At 39.6% G+C, this 18,350-nt stretch overlaps 2 protein-coding genes across 4 annotated transcripts; one reads left to right on the forward strand and one right to left on the reverse strand.

Moving 5' to 3' along the window:
* Nucleotides 1-171: 171 nt before the first annotated feature.
* taf10 (TAF10 RNA polymerase II, TATA box binding protein (TBP)-associated factor) lies at nt 172-3,921 on the reverse strand. The gene is made up of 5 exons (XM_080443523.1): nt 3,521-3,921; nt 2,888-3,045; nt 1,482-1,546; nt 905-1,019; nt 172-493 (listed from the first exon to the last, which is right to left on the reverse strand). The coding sequence occupies exons 1-5, from the start codon at nt 3,648-3,650 to the stop codon at nt 404-406; spliced, it is 558 nt and encodes a 185-aa protein (XP_080299649.1). The 5' UTR covers nt 3,651-3,921; the 3' UTR covers nt 172-403.
* An 858-nt stretch (nt 3,922-4,779) lies between these two features.
* On the forward strand, nt 4,780-15,469 carry LOC308096178 (putative oxidoreductase YteT). Of its 3 annotated transcripts, none has more exons than XM_080443506.1 (14): nt 4,780-4,887; nt 5,363-5,477; nt 5,933-6,017; nt 6,278-6,351; nt 6,476-6,535; nt 7,876-7,983; nt 8,397-8,453; nt 9,397-9,527; nt 10,237-10,291; nt 11,353-11,445; nt 11,704-11,838; nt 12,038-12,139; nt 13,782-13,943; nt 14,436-15,469. In XM_080443506.1, the coding sequence occupies exons 2-14, from the start codon at nt 5,385-5,387 to the stop codon at nt 14,562-14,564; spliced, it is 1,284 nt and encodes a 427-aa protein (XP_080299632.1). In that variant the 5' UTR covers nt 4,780-4,887; nt 5,363-5,384; the 3' UTR covers nt 14,565-15,469. The 3 variants fall into 3 exon arrangements, with proteins under 3 accessions (XP_080299632.1, XP_080299630.1, XP_080299631.1); XM_080443504.1 differs by having other exon boundaries at nt 4,854-4,952; nt 5,361-5,477; XM_080443505.1 differs by having other exon boundaries at nt 4,882-4,958.
* The last annotated feature ends 2,881 nt before the right edge of the window (nt 15,470-18,350 follow it).

Consider the following 18,350-nt stretch of genomic DNA (forward strand, 5'->3'; position numbering starts at 1 on the left):
AAATAGCAGATCTACAAGCTCATTGGCTATATTTTCAGAGAGCCAAAGTATATAGTGGTTAAACTGATGTTGATGTTATTAATAACTTAATGTAGACTTTGAGAATCACTGCTTTAATGGACCATGCATAAAACCACTATATCGAATGAAAATGGACAAACATATTCAGCCTTTACTTTAAGGATTTATTCTTCACAATAAACAATGTAATTACACAAACCACACAATGCAAATTAAGTTCTACAAAAAAAAAAAAAGGCAAAATGACTGAGCACTTCAAAGGCTGTACTAAAGCACCATGCTGAAAAATGTTCTTGCAAAAGGTGTCAACAAGCTCTACTGGGTCACAAAGGACATAGAAATAAGAGAAGCTGAAAAAACCTCTTGGACAGAAAAGACATGACTATGTGAAGTAATAAGGTTTCTTCACATTGACACCATATTCTGCGAGGGCGGGTTGTAGATCCTCCATGGTCAAGGTGTACTTCTTATCCTGTAGTTTAGAGACAACAGAAAACAGAACTATAACCAACACACCACACTATCAAACGCGACCTGCCTTTCTACCCCGGCTCTCAGTAGCGGGGGGGGCGGGGTGCGGGGAGAGCCTGGTGAGTTGAGGCAAACGAGTTGGGGCAAACGCGCTCCCCACAACATGATTTACGATTCTGTGCCTATCGGTACATAACTCGGACGGGGCTGAGTAGGCACAAGCAAACTTCGCAACATTCGGCACGGCGGTTGTGCCTTACGTGGCTCAAGTTCGTTTGAGACTACGCCCCTCCGTCGCGGTCCAAAACTATACTTTATCGGGCGAGGCTACTGAGAGCCGGGGTAGAAAGGCTGCACGCCTAGCAAACAACTTCAACATCAGCTCATGCAGTACATACGTATAAATACATACCTTTGTCTTGCCCCTAGAGCTACCCGAGGCAGTGCCCTTCATTTTACAATACTGCAGTGCGTCGTTGGCAATATCTGAAATGAACTTCTGAGAGGCGAGGGAGATCAGACGGATTCTACAAAAATATAAAGAGCATGTAATTAGTTTTGTTGCTTTGCATGGCTGCCCTCTGCTGGAAAGAAATCACCTGGCTGCCGTTAAACAATAGAAATAATTGGATGCAGTAGGCCACTGCAGTGGTTCTCAAACAAGTTTGAGAACCACGGCAAAATATAGTTACACATAGATCAATGCTATTTCTTAAAAGTTTGTTGTTTTGTGTGTACATACACACACACACACGCACACACACGTGTGCTAGCATAATACAACTATAATGTTCCTCTACTCGTCTACTGACTCTAATGCCTCTAAATCACACTACTAGGAGTGAGACAACATTGATTTTCTATAGTATTCATGTGGGCGATTTGTATGACAATATTATGTTATCTCTCAAATTGGTCTCAGGCATGCACACTCTGGAATAGCTGACCTTACTATTGCACGGAATGAAGCTGCTTTTATTTACACTTACATTCTTGGGTCAGCCGCCTCAAAGCCAGCCCGGTTGAGGTAGTAGCCTGTCACTGCATCAGGGATCTGAAGAACAAACAAAGCAATCAAAAAAATGTATTTGCTTTCCAGACCGGCGGGCGGAAGTATCGCGAGACGAGATTTCAAATGTGATTTCAGTAAAAACAGATTTGTAAACCGTAATGGCGGCGCCCGTGTAGCAATAACACTGCACCGACATCAGACGGTCCACACACCACAGATATATACAAGGAAAAAATATTTTTGAGCGACAGAAATAAGCGGATTTAGCCAAGCACCAATGACTCACGTTCTGAGCTGCGGTGGGGGGGCCCCCGAATGGAGCTTGTTATGAACTGGGGGTCCTGGACCACTCTTATGATGAGTTAAAAACCTCAAGAAAACGCCTAGGGCGAAATTCTCCTTTAAGTCAAATTAGTCCTAGTTTAACTGCTATTGTGGCTTGTTATTGGTGAAGTGGCCTGTAAATCAAGTGTTAGGTAGGTAAATCACAAAACTCACAAACCACCTTCAACAATTAACACGCTAACTAGATGTGTTTCCTAAAGTGTCAGGCGCAAAGGTACACAAAGGCGCAGGCGAGGTGAGCTGAGGTGATATACTGTATATATATAAATCCTGTCAAAGAGTTTAGGAACCACTGATATTAGATATTAATATCATATTAGATATTAAGAACAGATTGTGTAAACATCTTGCGTTGCTCAGTGTGACAGGGACTGCCGTCTATGAGCAGATCCACAGCATCGTAGGCTCCCATGGAGGTCTGCCAGTGTCGGAAAGTTTGGGCCATGTTCATTTAGTACAACTGGTGTTATGATAATAATAAATGCAAGACCATAACCATTACACGACCATTATATCATTCATTCATTCATTCATATAACAGCTTCCACGTTAAAAGAAGGTCAAGTGTTTGAGTTAACAGAAACTGTGACCTTTACTGGATTTAAAAAAAAAAGTTTTATATGTTAAAGTTCTGGGAATCAGTTACTATTTGCTAGTCTCGCATTAAGTTTGGTGAAAAACGGCTGGAAATATTACCAACTCCCTATGGAGAATCGCTAACCTATGTTGTCCTCTTTTGCCGGGTCAAACTGGGTCCAAATTCTCCACATTTCCTTTTCTTGAGTAGTTTTATTTTTGGAGGCAAAACACTGACCTGGCATATATCTGCTAATCATAGTCATAGTCTTGTTGCACAAGGTAGATTCAAATCGCAGTGTGACAAGGGTGGATAATCATGAATGTATCTTTCCACCCTTCTCAGTGACATGTATAATGTATGATGGCAAATAGTGTGCAGTCTGCAAGAACATTTCATGGTGATTATTAATCTACATGACAGTTAATTTTGAATAAGATGACAGATATAACAACACTTACTGTGGGAGTGTAATCTTCCAGCTGCATGAGAAAATCTGCCAGGGGTGTTGTGTTGACAACTGGCTTCATATCTCCATTGGCGATGCCACCAGGTACATACACGCCATTGGATACAGATGTGTCTGTTGAAGGGGTCACTGTGGCAGCGGAGGTTGAGGCTGTAAAAGTAGTTTATTTTTTACAATAATTTGAAGAAGATAATACTGGCTGCAATACCTAAACTACAAAATAAGGCTTTAAAAGATGTGTATAACCATAAGCTATGCGTTTCAGAACGTTTGACTATCAAAATAAGCCATTGGCTTCAGCCTACACCTTTTTGGTCTAAACCATATGATATGACATGATATGTCCTGTTAAGACCAAAATAAATGACTACTACGAGTAACATGCTTTGGTGTGCTGGTGGCTGAGCCTTGTAAACAACATACAATGCATTAAAAAAGCTACCTTACAGTTAAGGATGACCATCCTGCTAACTGAGTATAAGTTAGCAGGATGCACTATACACATTGCTGGCCCACCTATGCTCGCCCTATGATCCAGTAAAAAATAACTTATTTGCCAAATAGTTTCCATGTACGGCTAACGGCTAACTTACGTAGTTATTCATGTTACAAGTTACATACATACCATTTGTCGTGACCGCAGGGATACTGCTGACATTGGCCGCCGTGCTATTGTTTGCGATACAGTTGCTGGACGTTAAAGAGGTGGTCGAGGTGACTCCTGTGGTTACAGACTGATTATTATCCATGTTCATGTTTCTCTTCCTTGAGCTTTAGCTATGCGTTAGCTAGCGCGCCAATGAACAAGCTAGCACAGAGAAGTATTAACAGGCTAGTTGACTTTACACGTTACTTGTTTTAAGTGAAAACGATAAACAACAATGTGTTGTGCCGATCTTCTGAAACAAATGTGTTGTTGGCGTAACTTTAGATTCAGTATAATTGTACAATCAGTAGCGTGTTTAGCTAGTGTTTGCAGTGTTTAAGGGTCCACTCTGCTGCTAGCTACTGCTGCTCATGGTGTCATGTGACCCAACCACTGTTGCCAGATTGTGCGAGAGAAATAAGCAAGCAGGTCTAGGAAAAGAAGCCCACATGGCAGGCGTTGTGACGCGTTGTGAGCTTGTAGGTCTGCTATTTTAACAACATAAATCTTATACGGGGGTCCCTCTTCGCAGACCTTGTATTGAACTGTACTTTTTTTTTGCAAACTGCTAATAAAGTATTCAATCAATCAATCAAAGATGGGGGTCCACCGTCCACGGACATTGATACATATTAATTTGGGGGTCATTGACATGAAAATGTTTGAAAACCACTGGTTTCAATTAGAAGCCCAAACAAGCAAATATACGCTGTTTAGAAACATGCCCAAAAACCCGCAACCCTCAACTACCAATATTTATAAGCAATTTTACAGAAAAACAAGCCAAAAGTTGCTATAATAAGCAGACATGGCAACACTGGACCCAACCAACGGAACCGAAAACTACGAATGTAGCCGAAGTCATGCCTAAGGGGGGGGGGGGTATGGTAATTAATCTAATTATACCCAGAGTATCGCTACATTCGTCGGCATCCATTTTTATATATTTTATACATCTGAAAACTTTGTGAAATGGGACATTCTGCATAATGAGCACTTTTACTTTTGTTTTACCTGAAGTATATTTTGATGCCAATACTTTTGTACTTTTACTCAAGTACATTTTGAATACCGGACTTTTACTTGTAACAGAGTATTTCTACATTGCAGTATCGATACTTTTACTTAAGTAAAGATTGTGTGAGTACTTTTTCAATGACTGAAGGTAAATTGATTGGTTTGATTGAATACTTTATTTAGAAAGACATGGTAACAGCACATGGAAGTACAATACTAATAATAAACAGTAGATGGCGATGTGCTGCTTGATGTTGGTTTGCCATCGACCATTATGCTCGACTCCAACTGCAGAGGAAGTCTTCTGCTGCTGTGCTTTGTGCAGTCAGGTGAGCTGTGTGTGCCGACTGACAACATCCGAGTGGGATCAGGGATACTTTTTATGGGGCAAAACAAACAGGTACTCATTTGAACATAAGCCAACTTATTTGACTTTATATTATCATTTAAAAGAACAAAATAAACGAGTCGTTGGTGGCTTTATTCGTCTGGCGGCTTTATTCTCTCTCTTCTGTTTATAGAACGTTATTACAACATTTGTATTCTAAGTTCAAGCTCCTTCTCTCTTGAGTCTTGAGAGAAAGGTGATTGACATCTATTGGTCAGTGGCCAGTATGAAAAAAACAACAACATTAAAATGGAGGATAAGATATTCAAATGGTTTATAAACACAGCACGTTTTGCTATTTTGTTTGTTTGAATTTGGACAGGTAGAAACACGTTACTTTGGAGGACTTGGAATGATTGTATACCAAATTTAAACTCAACCCATGTTTTATTAAGCCTGGTTTTGTGTGATCATAGTTCTCGGGGTACAACGTTAACCATGCCGTCCCCTGTCCATGTCATTGTGGTGGGAGCTGGCAGTCGTGGAGAGATCTACTCACATTTTGCATCCATCCATCCTCAACGAGTAAAGGTCGGAATTCAACCTCACAGATGTATATATGGTCACCATGTTGCATAAGAATTGGAAAACAGATTTGTCTGCAATCCTTCTCATGACTTGATTTCGTAAAAAAAAAAAAAAAAAAGTCTGAGATGATCAGAGAAAACTTGCAATGGCAGTCCAGCATAAAAAAACACTTAAAGGAGAACTTCACCCATTTTCATTATCTTTGTATAATTGGTCCTCACACAAATGCTGGGGGATTCCAAGCTAATAGAAACATGATGGATATTTGACAAACTGTATTTCTATTATATTTCTCCAGTTAGAAGTTGAATGATATGGTTACTAATTATAGCTTACGCTGAGAGTGAAACATTGTCCAACAGACACACACTCTTTGCCCTAACCTAAAACTGAAACCATAATTTTTCTTGGATGCGTTTTTTAGATGTATTGTCAAATTATTTTCGTGCTCATTTCAGGTTGTTGGGGTTGCTGACCCCAGGGAGTTTGCTCGTAATCAACTTAAGCAGCTGCACAAAATACCAGATGACAATATATTCGAAGGTGGGCTTTTTAAGATAAATGGTTTGTCATTCTCAATGTATAAGTATTGTTTTTAGGGAAAAACAAAACACTGCCTCAAGGTCAGTGTTAAATATTTATCAATATTTACTATTGTCAGTCTTTTATGAGACAGGATTTGTTTTACATAATATTGTACAAGAGTAGGAGACACTTTTGTTTCAATGGTGGATATCCGCCAAAAGATATGCTTCAAATCTTTTCTATTCCCTGTTGAATTCCCAATATTTTTTCTTAATTAGATTGGCACTGTTTAGTAGAGAGGGAAAAGTTTGCAGATGCTGTGTTGATTTGCACTCCTGACCGTCTCCACAAGGTATTTAATATTTTTTCTTTCTCAATTAATTTCAAGTAGTTCTACTCTCTTTAGAATTCTGAGCAATTGTCATTGTTGTATAGTTTATCTACAGTCCAATATTAATCTAAATATTCTTACCCAGGAGCCTGCAGTGGCATTTGCAAAGAAGGGGTACAATGTTCTACTGGAAAAACCTATGGCAGTGAGTATTTTGCAAGCATGAATTATTCTGAAAGTCAGCATTTCACCCATAACGTATATCTGAACTAGTTTTTACCTCTACCGTGGGTGTAATTTCGCCACATTAATTTCACAATTGTATTGAGATAGATATTCGGTTGTAGTGCTTTTATTGTACTTCATATAAACTAGAAAGGTTCATGCTCTCATACTTCCTGGTGGAGATACTGTATCTCAGTGGAGCGCATATCTCCATCAGGAACTGTGGCCAGTCATCTGACATCATATGCTGTTATCTATGACCTCATAGGCAGGTAATACTGCCCCCCACGACGTGGGGGGATATTAACGGTGGGCGCGGCCAGACGATGACGTCGCGAAGTTCATCGTCAAGTCCATTTGGTTACATTTGTACACTTTTTTTCACATGGGCCTGTTATAGCGCCACCAGGAGGCCGATTTGTGCAAAACCCATTTACTCCTACAGATTGTATCCAAACGTCATGCAAATCGGTACACAGTATCTCTATAGTCATGTGATCAACACGGATCTGTTCGATTTTCCATATTCCATCCTCATTGGCTAAAGTTGGCTTCCAAAATGTGCAGGATTGGTCCGTTTTGAACAAAATGCCTCAAATCATGAACGCAGCTTGCGCTTACCGTGAAATTTCACACGCACATTCCCACTAGGACGAGGAAGAAACGCCACACTTTTCACATTGGCCTGTTATAGCGCCACCAGCAGGTATAATTTAACAAAACACATTTTTGGAACAAAATTTCTCAAATCATGAATGCAAGGCACGATTGCCATGAAAGGCCCAAGAAGAAATGGCACCCTTTTCACATTGGCCTATTATAGCGCCACCAGGAGGCCACAATAACCTACCTAACCTGGCGGAGACCTGTGCTCCGAGGAGCACTTTTTCTAGTTAGTTGTAAGTTGCTCTGATGAAGACCAAGAATGGCTAGATTGTAAATGTAATTTATGTCTATTTAAGAACTTCCTCCATGAAACATTGCATTTGTTTATAAAACAGAGCTTGAGAGATAAGCTACTTCAGGAGTGCGGAGTTAAAAAGAGATGGAGATTTTGCTAGTGTGGAGTTATAAACATAGATATACATGATGTATTTGCTGTTGAAGAGCTAGGAAGCACTCCTTTCTAGTCTAAACAACAACACTGTCGCGGAAAAAGTAATGTCGTCACTTTGCAATGGTGCGGGTAAAATATACATGGGCGCCTATGCATGACATACATATGTGAATAAAATACTTAATATCTGAAACACCAATGTTTTCAACTGTGGGATGTGAGTTGTCAGGAAAACCATGCACATATATTTAACATAATTTCAGACAACTGCCAAGGATTGTACTGAGATTGTGGAGGCTTGCACTCAGAGTGGTGTGATGCTAACCGTATGTCATGTGCTCCGATATGACCCGGTCATTCACAAGATAAAAGTAAGTGTCAATATGTGCCTTGCATCACTTAAAGGAGTAGTTCACCCAAAAAAGGTCTTATTTTCTATCAATTACACACCCCACGAAGCGTTGAATTCATGGAGATTTTTATTTATTTTCCTGAGACAATAATTTGATGACCGTGTCATCGGTCAATAGGAGACTCAGTAGAAGACTCCTCCGGTCATCAAATTATTGGCTTAGGAATGCGATAAAAACCAAATATTTACTTCATGGGGTGTGTAATTGATAGAAAATAAGCATTCTTTTGGGTGAACTACTCCTTTAATTTATTATTTACAGCTTTTATGCATCTTTCATTAATAAGTTAAATTATGTTTTTCTTCACCATCATTACATAAAATAAAAACATTGTAAAAATTGAATTAAAGTGAACTTACAGTATCTCTTAGGTGTTGATAGATGCTGGAGCCATAGGAGATGTGATCCATATTCAGCACCTAGAGCCGGTAAGAAGGCACTTATTGGAAATTAAGGAAATCATAATATTGTACATTTCAAGTTCTCTTTATTTCAAATATATAAATATGTCATATGTGTCTGTGTATATAGGCATGCATTCATGTATAGCCTAACTGATAATATGTGGTTACAGCATTGATAATAGCAATAATTGGCAAGGACACTTAACAATATCCATTATCTCCAAATTAAGATTCTATCCTATTGAGGGATCACTTGATAAACAGACTTCTCCTACTCAAATGTGCTTTGTGCATAAAACAATAGAAAATTGAAATACTGTATACACACTGCCATACAAATTATGTAGTCATATTAATTTCAAGCACACACACTGACACATACTTTATACTGTGGACCCGCCAATGCGTTGATACTTTTTGTTTTGCACCTTATGTCTAATTTCACGTACCTGCTGCTATGTGGACCTACCATTGTGTTACCACTTTTAACCTCATGTACATACTGTACCTGCTGGTTTTATGCCATGTACTTGTAGATATATTAGATTGTTTTTTTCTCTTTGACATGTTTCTCTAATGTTAGATTTTTCTCCTTGCCCTCCTTCTCCCTGCACCCCCCTTTCTCTTCTTCTCCATTTCTAAAAACAACGAAAATTATGTAGTTTAGTGTGGTGCACTCACACACACATATTGGAATTTAACTAATTTGATTGTGAATCTCACTCAAAGTTATTGTGCCAAAGTACAAAAATGTCTTCAAATATCTATTAATGCCATCTTGACTAATTACATGCCAATACTGACGCTATACTGCATAAGCCACCATAACCTGATAATGTACAGTAAGTACAGCAACAATATTTTGGTTGGATCTGCACTAATGTATTACTTACACCTTCTACCGTGTTGTTGAAGTTTCTATAATATTTCACTTTTCAACTGATCAGTTAAATAATTCTCCCTCCAGGTTGGATTCTACCATTTTGCCCACTCCTTTGTTCGTGGGAATTGGAGGAACGAAGCAGAGAGCTCTTTTGCTCTCTTGGCCAAATCCTGCCATGACATTGACCTGATACACCACTGGGCTGGCGGACGCAGGTAAACAACATAGTCAATGATCGACTCATAGCTCATCTGATGTGCTTAGATAGGACATGGTTAATGGTAGAATAAGGTGTCCAAACACTTGTTATGTGACCGTGGCTGGTCAGCACTGTTTGTTCCTTTGTTCAAATCAATTACAAGAACTGTGAATACAAGGGTTAGAAGTCTGACCTTTGTGTAGCCTGAACAAGACTACAAGAAACATTACATACACTAGAAACAACAAAGAAAACAAAAGATAACAGTAGTCCCAGTCCTATTATGTACCTGTAATGCAATTAGTGCCAGGTAATACATTTACTTTTCCAATACGATAAATGCATAACAAATATTAGGTTCATTGTATCTTTCAGAAATGTATGTAGTAATATAATCAGTGTTAATTGAACTCGGGGTGTACAAATGTAACCAAATGGACCTGTATTAACACTGAGGATTTTACAGTGTAAGGAAAAATTATTTACTAAAAAGAATCTTGATCATCTCCATCTCACTGTTACCAACCAGAGGTACACTAGTGTATGTGGGGGCATTTAGAGGAATATTTACATTTGTTCCACAAATACTATATACTATACAGTTATTAGTTTATACAGTTAATAGTTTCAAGACATATTGCCCAGTACTAAAGCAATTTTGAAGGCATAAGGCTGTTGTTGCATTCGTGTTCTTAATTAATGATTAACCGTGTGTGTGTGTGCAGGTGTGTCAAAGTATCATCATTTGGAGCTCTTAGTCACTTCCAAAAAGAAAACAAGGTGAGTAGGCCATCCATGCTAGCCTGGTAAACCCCCCTCCCTCCGGAAATCAAAATGTGTGTCGCAAGCTTCTTCCATTTGACGGAGTCAGGTTACATCCATGCTGTCCCCATAGAAAGAAATTATCTCCCCATTACAAAGTAGATGTATGATTACATCTAGTTTAATAAATTATGACCTTTTGCAAACTCAGCTGTGGCTTGCTTTTGTTTAACTGACTGGCAGGTCTCACTTCACACCACCTGATGCCATCCTTACTCTCCTGTGGAGGAAGTGGTTATTATTATTTTTTAAATCTAATGCACAGATCACAGTCACAAAGACAGTTTTATGGAAACCAGTGAGTCTTCTTCAAGAGATGACCTAAAAATGTGCTAGCTAGCTCCTTGTCCTTGTACTTTCCTTCCGTTTTGAAATTATGGTTAACCCAGTTAATCACTACTACTGTATGTTCCTGTTCATAAAATACAGTGTTGTTGCTCCTCTGGTTCCATCTAGTGGACATTGTGTAAACAATATATAATACTTTGAAGCTTGAATGAATAATACATTTGAAAACAAATGCGCCAAAAGTCAGACATTGATCTAAAAATGAATGGATCATGATTAGGGTAGCATTTAGACAGAAGACACAAAACAGGAGATGAGACAACAGAGACAACCGTTACCATAGTAAGAGAGCCAATACGTATGCTATTACCTTGTGTGTAATAATACAACTAGTGGAATAATTCGTATTTAAATTAATTCACCCATATTATACATATTAGCTTCTATATTGTAAAGTCTTTATTGTATATATAATCTATAATTATATTTTGAGAACATAGCCTATACATAAATATATTTTAATATTGGTGTTATTCAGTATAGTGTACTAACTGAAACAAATTCCTCATCTGTACAAACATACCTGGGAATTTTTTTTATTAGTTTTCTGTAAAAGTTGATGAATGGATTGGACAGTGGCTCAAAGTGCATGGTTTAAATCCTGACTTTGTCCCCATTGAAATTCCGCTATGGGCCAAACAACAGATATAACATCACTCATCTTATGTCAGCCAACAGGTGCAGGAGACCGCTGTTTGGAGTGTGCCGTAGAAAGAGACTGTCCATACTCTGCCCGCAAAATCTACTTAGACAGAGTGAAAAAGGTTATTATCACTTGCTTTCTATTGTCAACAATTACGTTTAGTTTAAATCATCATTTTGGTGGCAAAAAATGTACTTGGCTAAAGTGTGTGTGTGTGTGTGTGTGTGTGTGTGTGTGTGCGTGTGCGTGTGCGCGTGCGCGTGTGCGTGCGTGCGTGCGTGCGTGCGTGCGTGCGTGCGTGCGTGCGTGCGTGCGTGCGTGCGTGTGTGTGTGCGTGTATGAATGATGATGTGTGTTTGGGTCTGTCTGTCTGTATAAGGGTCATGCTGGTTGGCCAGTGTCAGTTATATGTCCCAGCTCAGTCCCAGACATCGAGTCGGTTACAGAGGCACTGAAAACTGGACCCTACGGCCGCTGTGTGTACGAGTGTGACAACGATGTTTGCACTAACCAGGTCTGACAATATCAAGTGGAAATCAGTCAAGTGTCAGTTGATGCATAAAGTATATGCTGTGTGTATATACAGAACTTAATAACTCAGTGGGTTACTGTTTTACACTGTGTAGCATTAGAGCCTGTTTCATAGTAATGTATTGCACTCATCCATCAGTATGGACACCAGGCATGTTTTCGTTTATGTTCTACTTGTCCAGGTTGTTAACATGGAGTTTGAAGGAGGCCTCACAGCTGCCTTTTCCATGGTGGCATTTACTGAGCAGATGTGCAAGCGAAGGACAGTCATCAGTGGCAGCAAGGTAAGGCTTTTGCTGGCTGCAACGGAACAAAAAGGTGACAAGCCCAAAACACGATGACGAGGGTACGGGTAGGCGATGCAAAGAGCAGAAGAAGTGAAAAGTGAGGCTTTTCCGGTTCCGGTGTCATGGAATGAATGAGATTGCGGAATGAATCTGAATGAAGCCAAATGAAGCCAAACTCCGTCCTCCAGCGTGACCCGGAAATCATTCGCATCCCAAATGTTAATTTGCTTGTGGAGGAGCTGAGAGTGAGTCGAAAGGAGGCTCCCCATGCCGCTTGGAGCGAGGATCAGCGAGTGTACATCATGTGTAGAAGGGGCGGCCATAGCTGAGTGGTTAGAGCCCGCCTGCGGAGCTGGAGGCCCCGGTTGTCCCAGGTTCAATTTCAGGCCAGGCCAGCAATGTGTCGATGTGTCCCTGAGCAAGACACTTAACCCCTAATTGCTCCCTGTTACTAATTGCCCACTACTCCTGTTACTTAGGATGGGTTAAATGCAGATACCGATACCTCATTTCACTGGTATGCAAATATACAGTGACAAATACCACAAAGGAGTGTGGACTATATTATTATTATTATTAGTGCAGTCTCCTCTGGCGAGGGGATGGAAACTACGCTGTCTGAGAGATGGAGTCCAAAGAGATGATTTAGAGCTGACAAAATGTTTGGTCTGCTCATATCCTAATAATGTAAACATAACGCAGTGTGTGCGACTAGCGTGCGTGGTGTGTGTACGGTCTGAGAGTGAAAGTGTCCCACTAGATTAAATTGGAAGAGATACTTAAGTGTATTTATATATATTTGAATAACAGTGATCAAAGCTACTGAAGCAACAAATTAAATAATGGTTTGATCTTTATTTACACAAGCATGCTGTTTGTTGTGCATGGGTTTGGGAGAATGCATGTCAAACAGCTCAATTGCTAAGTGTATTAGAGAGAAATACAACAATACAACATGTGTGTCCAATACAACATGACATCTGGAGGACAGAGGAGATGAGCAGGCAGAAATCTTAGTATTGGAATTAGGCAATTCATCCCAGCCTGCTCGATTCCTCCGGACTCGCATCCAATCCTCGCCTCCTCGCTCGGAGGCGGGACTAAGGTGGGAGTGGAGGGCGCGAGTATGGAAATTAGAGTATTGGAATTTGGCTTATGTATGAGCTACAGTAATTGCAAGTAAAGTCAAAAGTGTCAGTCATTCATGATGTCAGTACTGTGAAGTCGGTCATCTCCATATTTGAGTAAGGCTCCAGCCCGATCCGACCACCATTGACTTCCATTATATAAAATTACATATTTCCAAAAATATAAAGCGTGGCAGATAATGCGTGGTAGCATGCACAAGATATTTGGTGCTGATCTGTGCATTGGCTTGCACAATTAGCCACAGACTCACAGACCTAGATGGCTCATAATTGTGCACAAAAAAGACGTGAGATCTGCTGATCATATTCACACAGTAACCATTTTGCTGTTACGTCATAGTCATGGGGTCCCCACCACCGAGTATGACGTAACAGCAACATGGCCAACGTGTGAATATGCTCAATTGTTTCAGATGCTCAGTATTTAACAGACAAATGGCTGCTTGCAAAACCTTCTGATGACATAACAAACTAATACTGGGTTGTCTTAGGGGGAGCTGTCATATGATGGCGATGAGATTCGCGTGTTTGACTTCCTGACCCAAAAAAACACCAAGCACACAGCGCCAAGCAATTCCCCTGCACACTTCAGCATGGGCGGGCATGGTGGTGCTGACTACCACCTTATGGATGCCTTCATTTCTGCAGTGGCGGTGAGATCTTGTATTTTACTTACCAAAATCTTTACACATTTAAGTATGTAATCTGATCTTTATATTGGGATTGGTGGTATTTCTTCATTAAACTTAATCGTAAATGTGATTCTGGATTTATGGGGTCCAGGGGTGTAGTGGGCGTTGCACCCACAGTTTTGTCGTTAAACTGCTGCCAACTGCCCTACATGTGTGAGTGGGAGTGTGTGCGTCCCCCATAAAATTGTATTCAAGGTCCACATTTCTCTCATTCACTTCACATGTTAAATGTTGTTGTGTAGGGTACTTAAGAGAGAGCAGCCTAGACTAGAACCATTGGCCACTGTACAGTAGATTGTTGTTGTGGGTTTGTGTGTAGGGTTGGGTGAATTAGTTGTTGTTAAATCAAGCAATGCTGTACACATTAATGTTGATAATATCGTTTTTTACACTGTACCCAAAGTAAACACAAGCTATCTGGTAATTATTTTACATCTACTTGTGTGTGTGCAGAATAATGATCCATCCTTGATCCGTTCGGGCCCTGAAGAGACTCTGCTGAGCCACAAACTGGTGTTTGAAGCAGAGCAATCACGACTGGAGGGCAGGGTGGTGTACTGTGGTGCCACTGACCAGAGCTAGATGACAGACAACACTCTGACAATTTAAAAGAAAGAATGCAGACAATAACTGGATAACTGCAGGTGTAACAAATAATAATAATAACTCAGAAATAACTGTAAGCAAGTTGTTGATTTAGCTCATTTTGCTCAGGGATGTTAATGTTCTGTATGAGAGAGCATTCATTACATTTTAATGAGATTGTAAATGTTATTTAAAATTTAAACTTTTTAAAATGTAAAACAAAATGAAAATAGTAAGTGGTTAAAATGGAGATTGACGTTGAATGGGCGTATGTTTGAGCTACTGAAAGTAATCTAAATTCTAAACTGTTTACACCACATAACCTTATTTCCACAGTAATATTGCACTTCTGTCAGTTCCACCAACAGCATCACAGTGCAGTCCATGTGGTCTTATGAACTCCTGGTCCTGAGATGTTTGTATGTTTTAAATTTGTGATCCACCTAGTTTTTGTAATTACAGATATTGACCACAAGGTGGCAGACATACAAAAAAGAAAACGATGTGAAAATAATTTTTTTATTTTATTTTGAAGAGTGACTGAGTATTGAATACAAATAAAAATGGCCTAAATTGAAGCAATGGATATTTATAATCGATAGGAGAGGTGCCTGGGGCAAAAAAATATTAATAATTATCTATTCAGCCAAAACAGTAAAGGAGTTTTCTTATTTTTTTATGAACAGTGTGAATGACCCAAAGACTACAATAGAAACATCTGAAATAACTTGAAGAACTATTATTATGTTCTGAAATAATTATATGACGTTGAGTTGATCCAAAATCCAATTAGGTTTTCTTTTAGATTTCTCTTGTCAATATTTATATTTTTGTTGGTTATTTTTATTCCAAAATGTTACGTGCCATCTTGTCTCTCTCTCACTGTGACTATCAGAAATAAAGCCAAAATTCAAAAACAAAAACAAGGGGTCATATTATCTCTGTAAGAGAAGGTAGAGAAAGTGATGTCTCTTAAGAGACATTGAGTTACCTATAATCAAACTTGAGACTTTCATCTGGCCTCAGCGATCATCACTGAAAAGAAAAACCTTGGAATTGCATTAAGTGTTTTGTGGACATGTATCTTGAAAATAGTGATTGCACACTTAAGATAATTTAAGATGTTATGTTAAAAATGTTAAAAATTGTTTAATCTAAGCCAACTAAAATGAACAACGTGTGTGTGTGTGTGTGTGTGTGTGTGTGTGTGTGTGTGTGTGTGTGTGTGTGTGTGTGTGTGTGTGTGTGTGTGTGTGTGTGTGTGTGTGTGTGTGTGTGTGTGTGTGTGTGTTCTGTGTGACATGGACATGGCCTTGAAATCTGCCCACGCCATTCCCAGCCCCTGCGTAATGTCATTATCTGTGTGTGTTTAGTTTGTACAGGGCACAAGTGATCCCCTCTGTGCCAACAGTAAATTTTTGGAGAGCTTGTTCCACTAAATACACCATACAGTCTAGACTAATCTTACATCTCATGTCATGAATTATTGCATAAGCAGACCAATACACACTTTCAGTTATAAATCCTCTGTGTGTGTGTGTATGGTGGGGGGTGGGAGGGGGTTCTCATCCCTATCAGTGTCACTCTAAGTATGTAAGTAGAACTGATAAACTTAGTGCCACAGGAGATTACGTTAAATAAATGTTACATAAATATTAGCTAAATATGGAAATAACCAAAGCCAAAAGAAGGAACATGGAGTGTGACCCCAACTAGCCAATGGAAAACGGTGACCTGTAAAATGTTTTACTTGTTATGATTATTCTATGATGCTTCCCAAGTGAATTTGAGCTGGTATGGCTTACAACTCCAATGTAATTTTGACATAGCGTTACTTTAGAGGCTTATTAATGTATTTATACTACAATTTTTTCTTATAAATGATTAGAAACGATTGGGATATACATATAACAAAATCATAAAGGCTCAATTTAAAGCATATTGTAAGTAATGAACCATCCCAGCCCTCTATATACCTCATCATCATTAGGATCATTAGTCACAGTTTCATACTCAACCAGATAAGAGGGCACAGTTACTGTATACCCAAGAGTCGATATTCACATCCTACTCGTCGGTGAACTGCTCTTGCCCAATATTCACTATTATTATCAGTAGTGGCTCACCAGTCAAGGCACTTGCAACACATTCAACATGACTAACCCTGGAGTATGTCCCAGAGTCCATCACACCACATGGACCGCATTATGATGATCTTGGAACTGACATAATTACAATATAACTGTGGAAATAAGGGTGCGTAGTGTAAATAGATTACATTACTTTGAGGTGATGGAATCGAAAGTGCAATGTTGACCTGGCATCACTTACCGTTACCGGGATTACATCAGTTGTATGATTTGGCACGCCTTTTTGGCAAAGCTGCTTTTTCCCATAGTTTATTTGGTACTAGTCTAGGGAATTCTTGAATTTAAAAATTTCAGTTCAAACCGGGACCAATCACTAGCCTTTTAGGCCTAATAAAAATGGAATTCTAAACTTAAACACAATAGGTGTCCCCTTTTGAAAATGAGATCGCAACAAATCATTTGAGTAGATTTTCCTTCATTGCTCTATTCTTTAAGTTTGGTACACTTAAGAATAAAATCACAGGGACAAGCACATACACATACACACACACACACACACACACACACACACACACACACACACACACACACACACACACACACACACACACACACACACACACACACACACACACACACACACACACACACACACACACACATATATATAGGCTGGGCAACTGCTGGAAGGCGAGCTTGTTAACTGAGTCAGCTGAGCTCTAAAATGAGTCAACCAATCTGCTACCGGGCTCCTTTCCTTTCTCAAAGCCCTGCCTCATTTCTCCCTCCCTCCCTCCCTCACATACAGGCACGTATCTTTTCATTGACATGGTGCCTCACCTCATCATAGCGTCACTTCCTCTCTCTGCCAGTTTAATCAGCAACTATCATTATGTCAACATTTTCCCAACAGCAATACATTTGTGTGAGAGAAAATCTATTATTAAATCATTATTATTGTTCATGTGATATCAGATCAGGAAACATGCCTTCAGCTACAATGAGGTTTGGTGAGGTGTTTTGGGGTCAAATGTGTTTTCGTTTATCTGCAAGGCTTGCATTTGTGTTTACTGTCTCCCATTTCAGTTATTGAAACCTCAAACAAAACCTTTTTTTTGTTCTGAAAATGTTGCTTTTATTACACAGTGAAGCACCTTAAGCTACCTCACAAGGTGCTCTATCAATTTTTTCAAGATTATTATTGTTAGGTTTATCATTGATGTACGGTGATGACAGGTTATGGATAGCAACATGCTTTATAATCTTCTGCAAAGCTAATAATAATACAGTGATCACACAAGTCTTGTATAAATGATGATTCCACATTGCTTGGGAGAGATGCCATAGTGCTTTCTCACATCTGCTTTGAGTTTCCAGGACTCTATACCTGATTTCATGTAGTCCCCTGGAGTCCCCTGGAAGACGGCGGTAATGTCACACATAATGATTCTCTCCCGTATGAGACTAGGGCGTACGTGCATGAGGACGTAGAAGTAGAGAGAGGGGTACAAAGAGGGAAGCAGTAGAACTGTAAAACACGGCCCTCTCCCAGTCCGTCACCGTGACTCAACAGGAAATGATGGAGCACGAGTTGGGTGAGGGAAAGAGAGTAGTGATGGAAAGGAGGGAGGACTGTGGGAGCGGGGGGGGGGGGGGAGGACGAAGAAATGAAGGCTTTGACTTTGTCATGCCT

The sequence above is a fragment of the Gymnoscopelus braueri genome, assembly GCF_963280865.1.
Source record: "Gymnoscopelus braueri genome assembly, chromosome: 12".
NCBI classification, from domain to species: domain Eukaryota; kingdom Metazoa; phylum Chordata; class Actinopteri; order Myctophiformes; family Myctophidae; genus Gymnoscopelus; species Gymnoscopelus braueri.

Coding starts and splice junctions, on each gene's coding strand:
- taf10 (XM_080443523.1), bottom strand. CDS start 3,650: ATGAACATGGATAATAATCAGTCTGTAACCACAGGAGTCACCTCGACC. Junction 3,046..3,520: donor CCCTGCGGTCACGACAAATG/GTATGTATGTAA, acceptor CTACTTTTACAG/CCTCAACCTCCGCTGCCACA. Junction 494..904: donor GCTCTAGGGGCAAGACAAAG/GTATGTATTTAT, acceptor TCTAAACTACAG/GATAAGAAGTACACCTTGAC.
- LOC308096178 (XM_080443504.1), top strand. Junction 9,528..10,236: donor CACTGGGCTGGCGGACGCAG/GTAAACAACATA, acceptor GTGTGTGTGCAG/GTGTGTCAAAGTATCATCAT. Junction 10,292..11,352: donor ACTTCCAAAAAGAAAACAAG/GTGAGTAGGCCA, acceptor ATCTTATGTCAG/CCAACAGGTGCAGGAGACCG.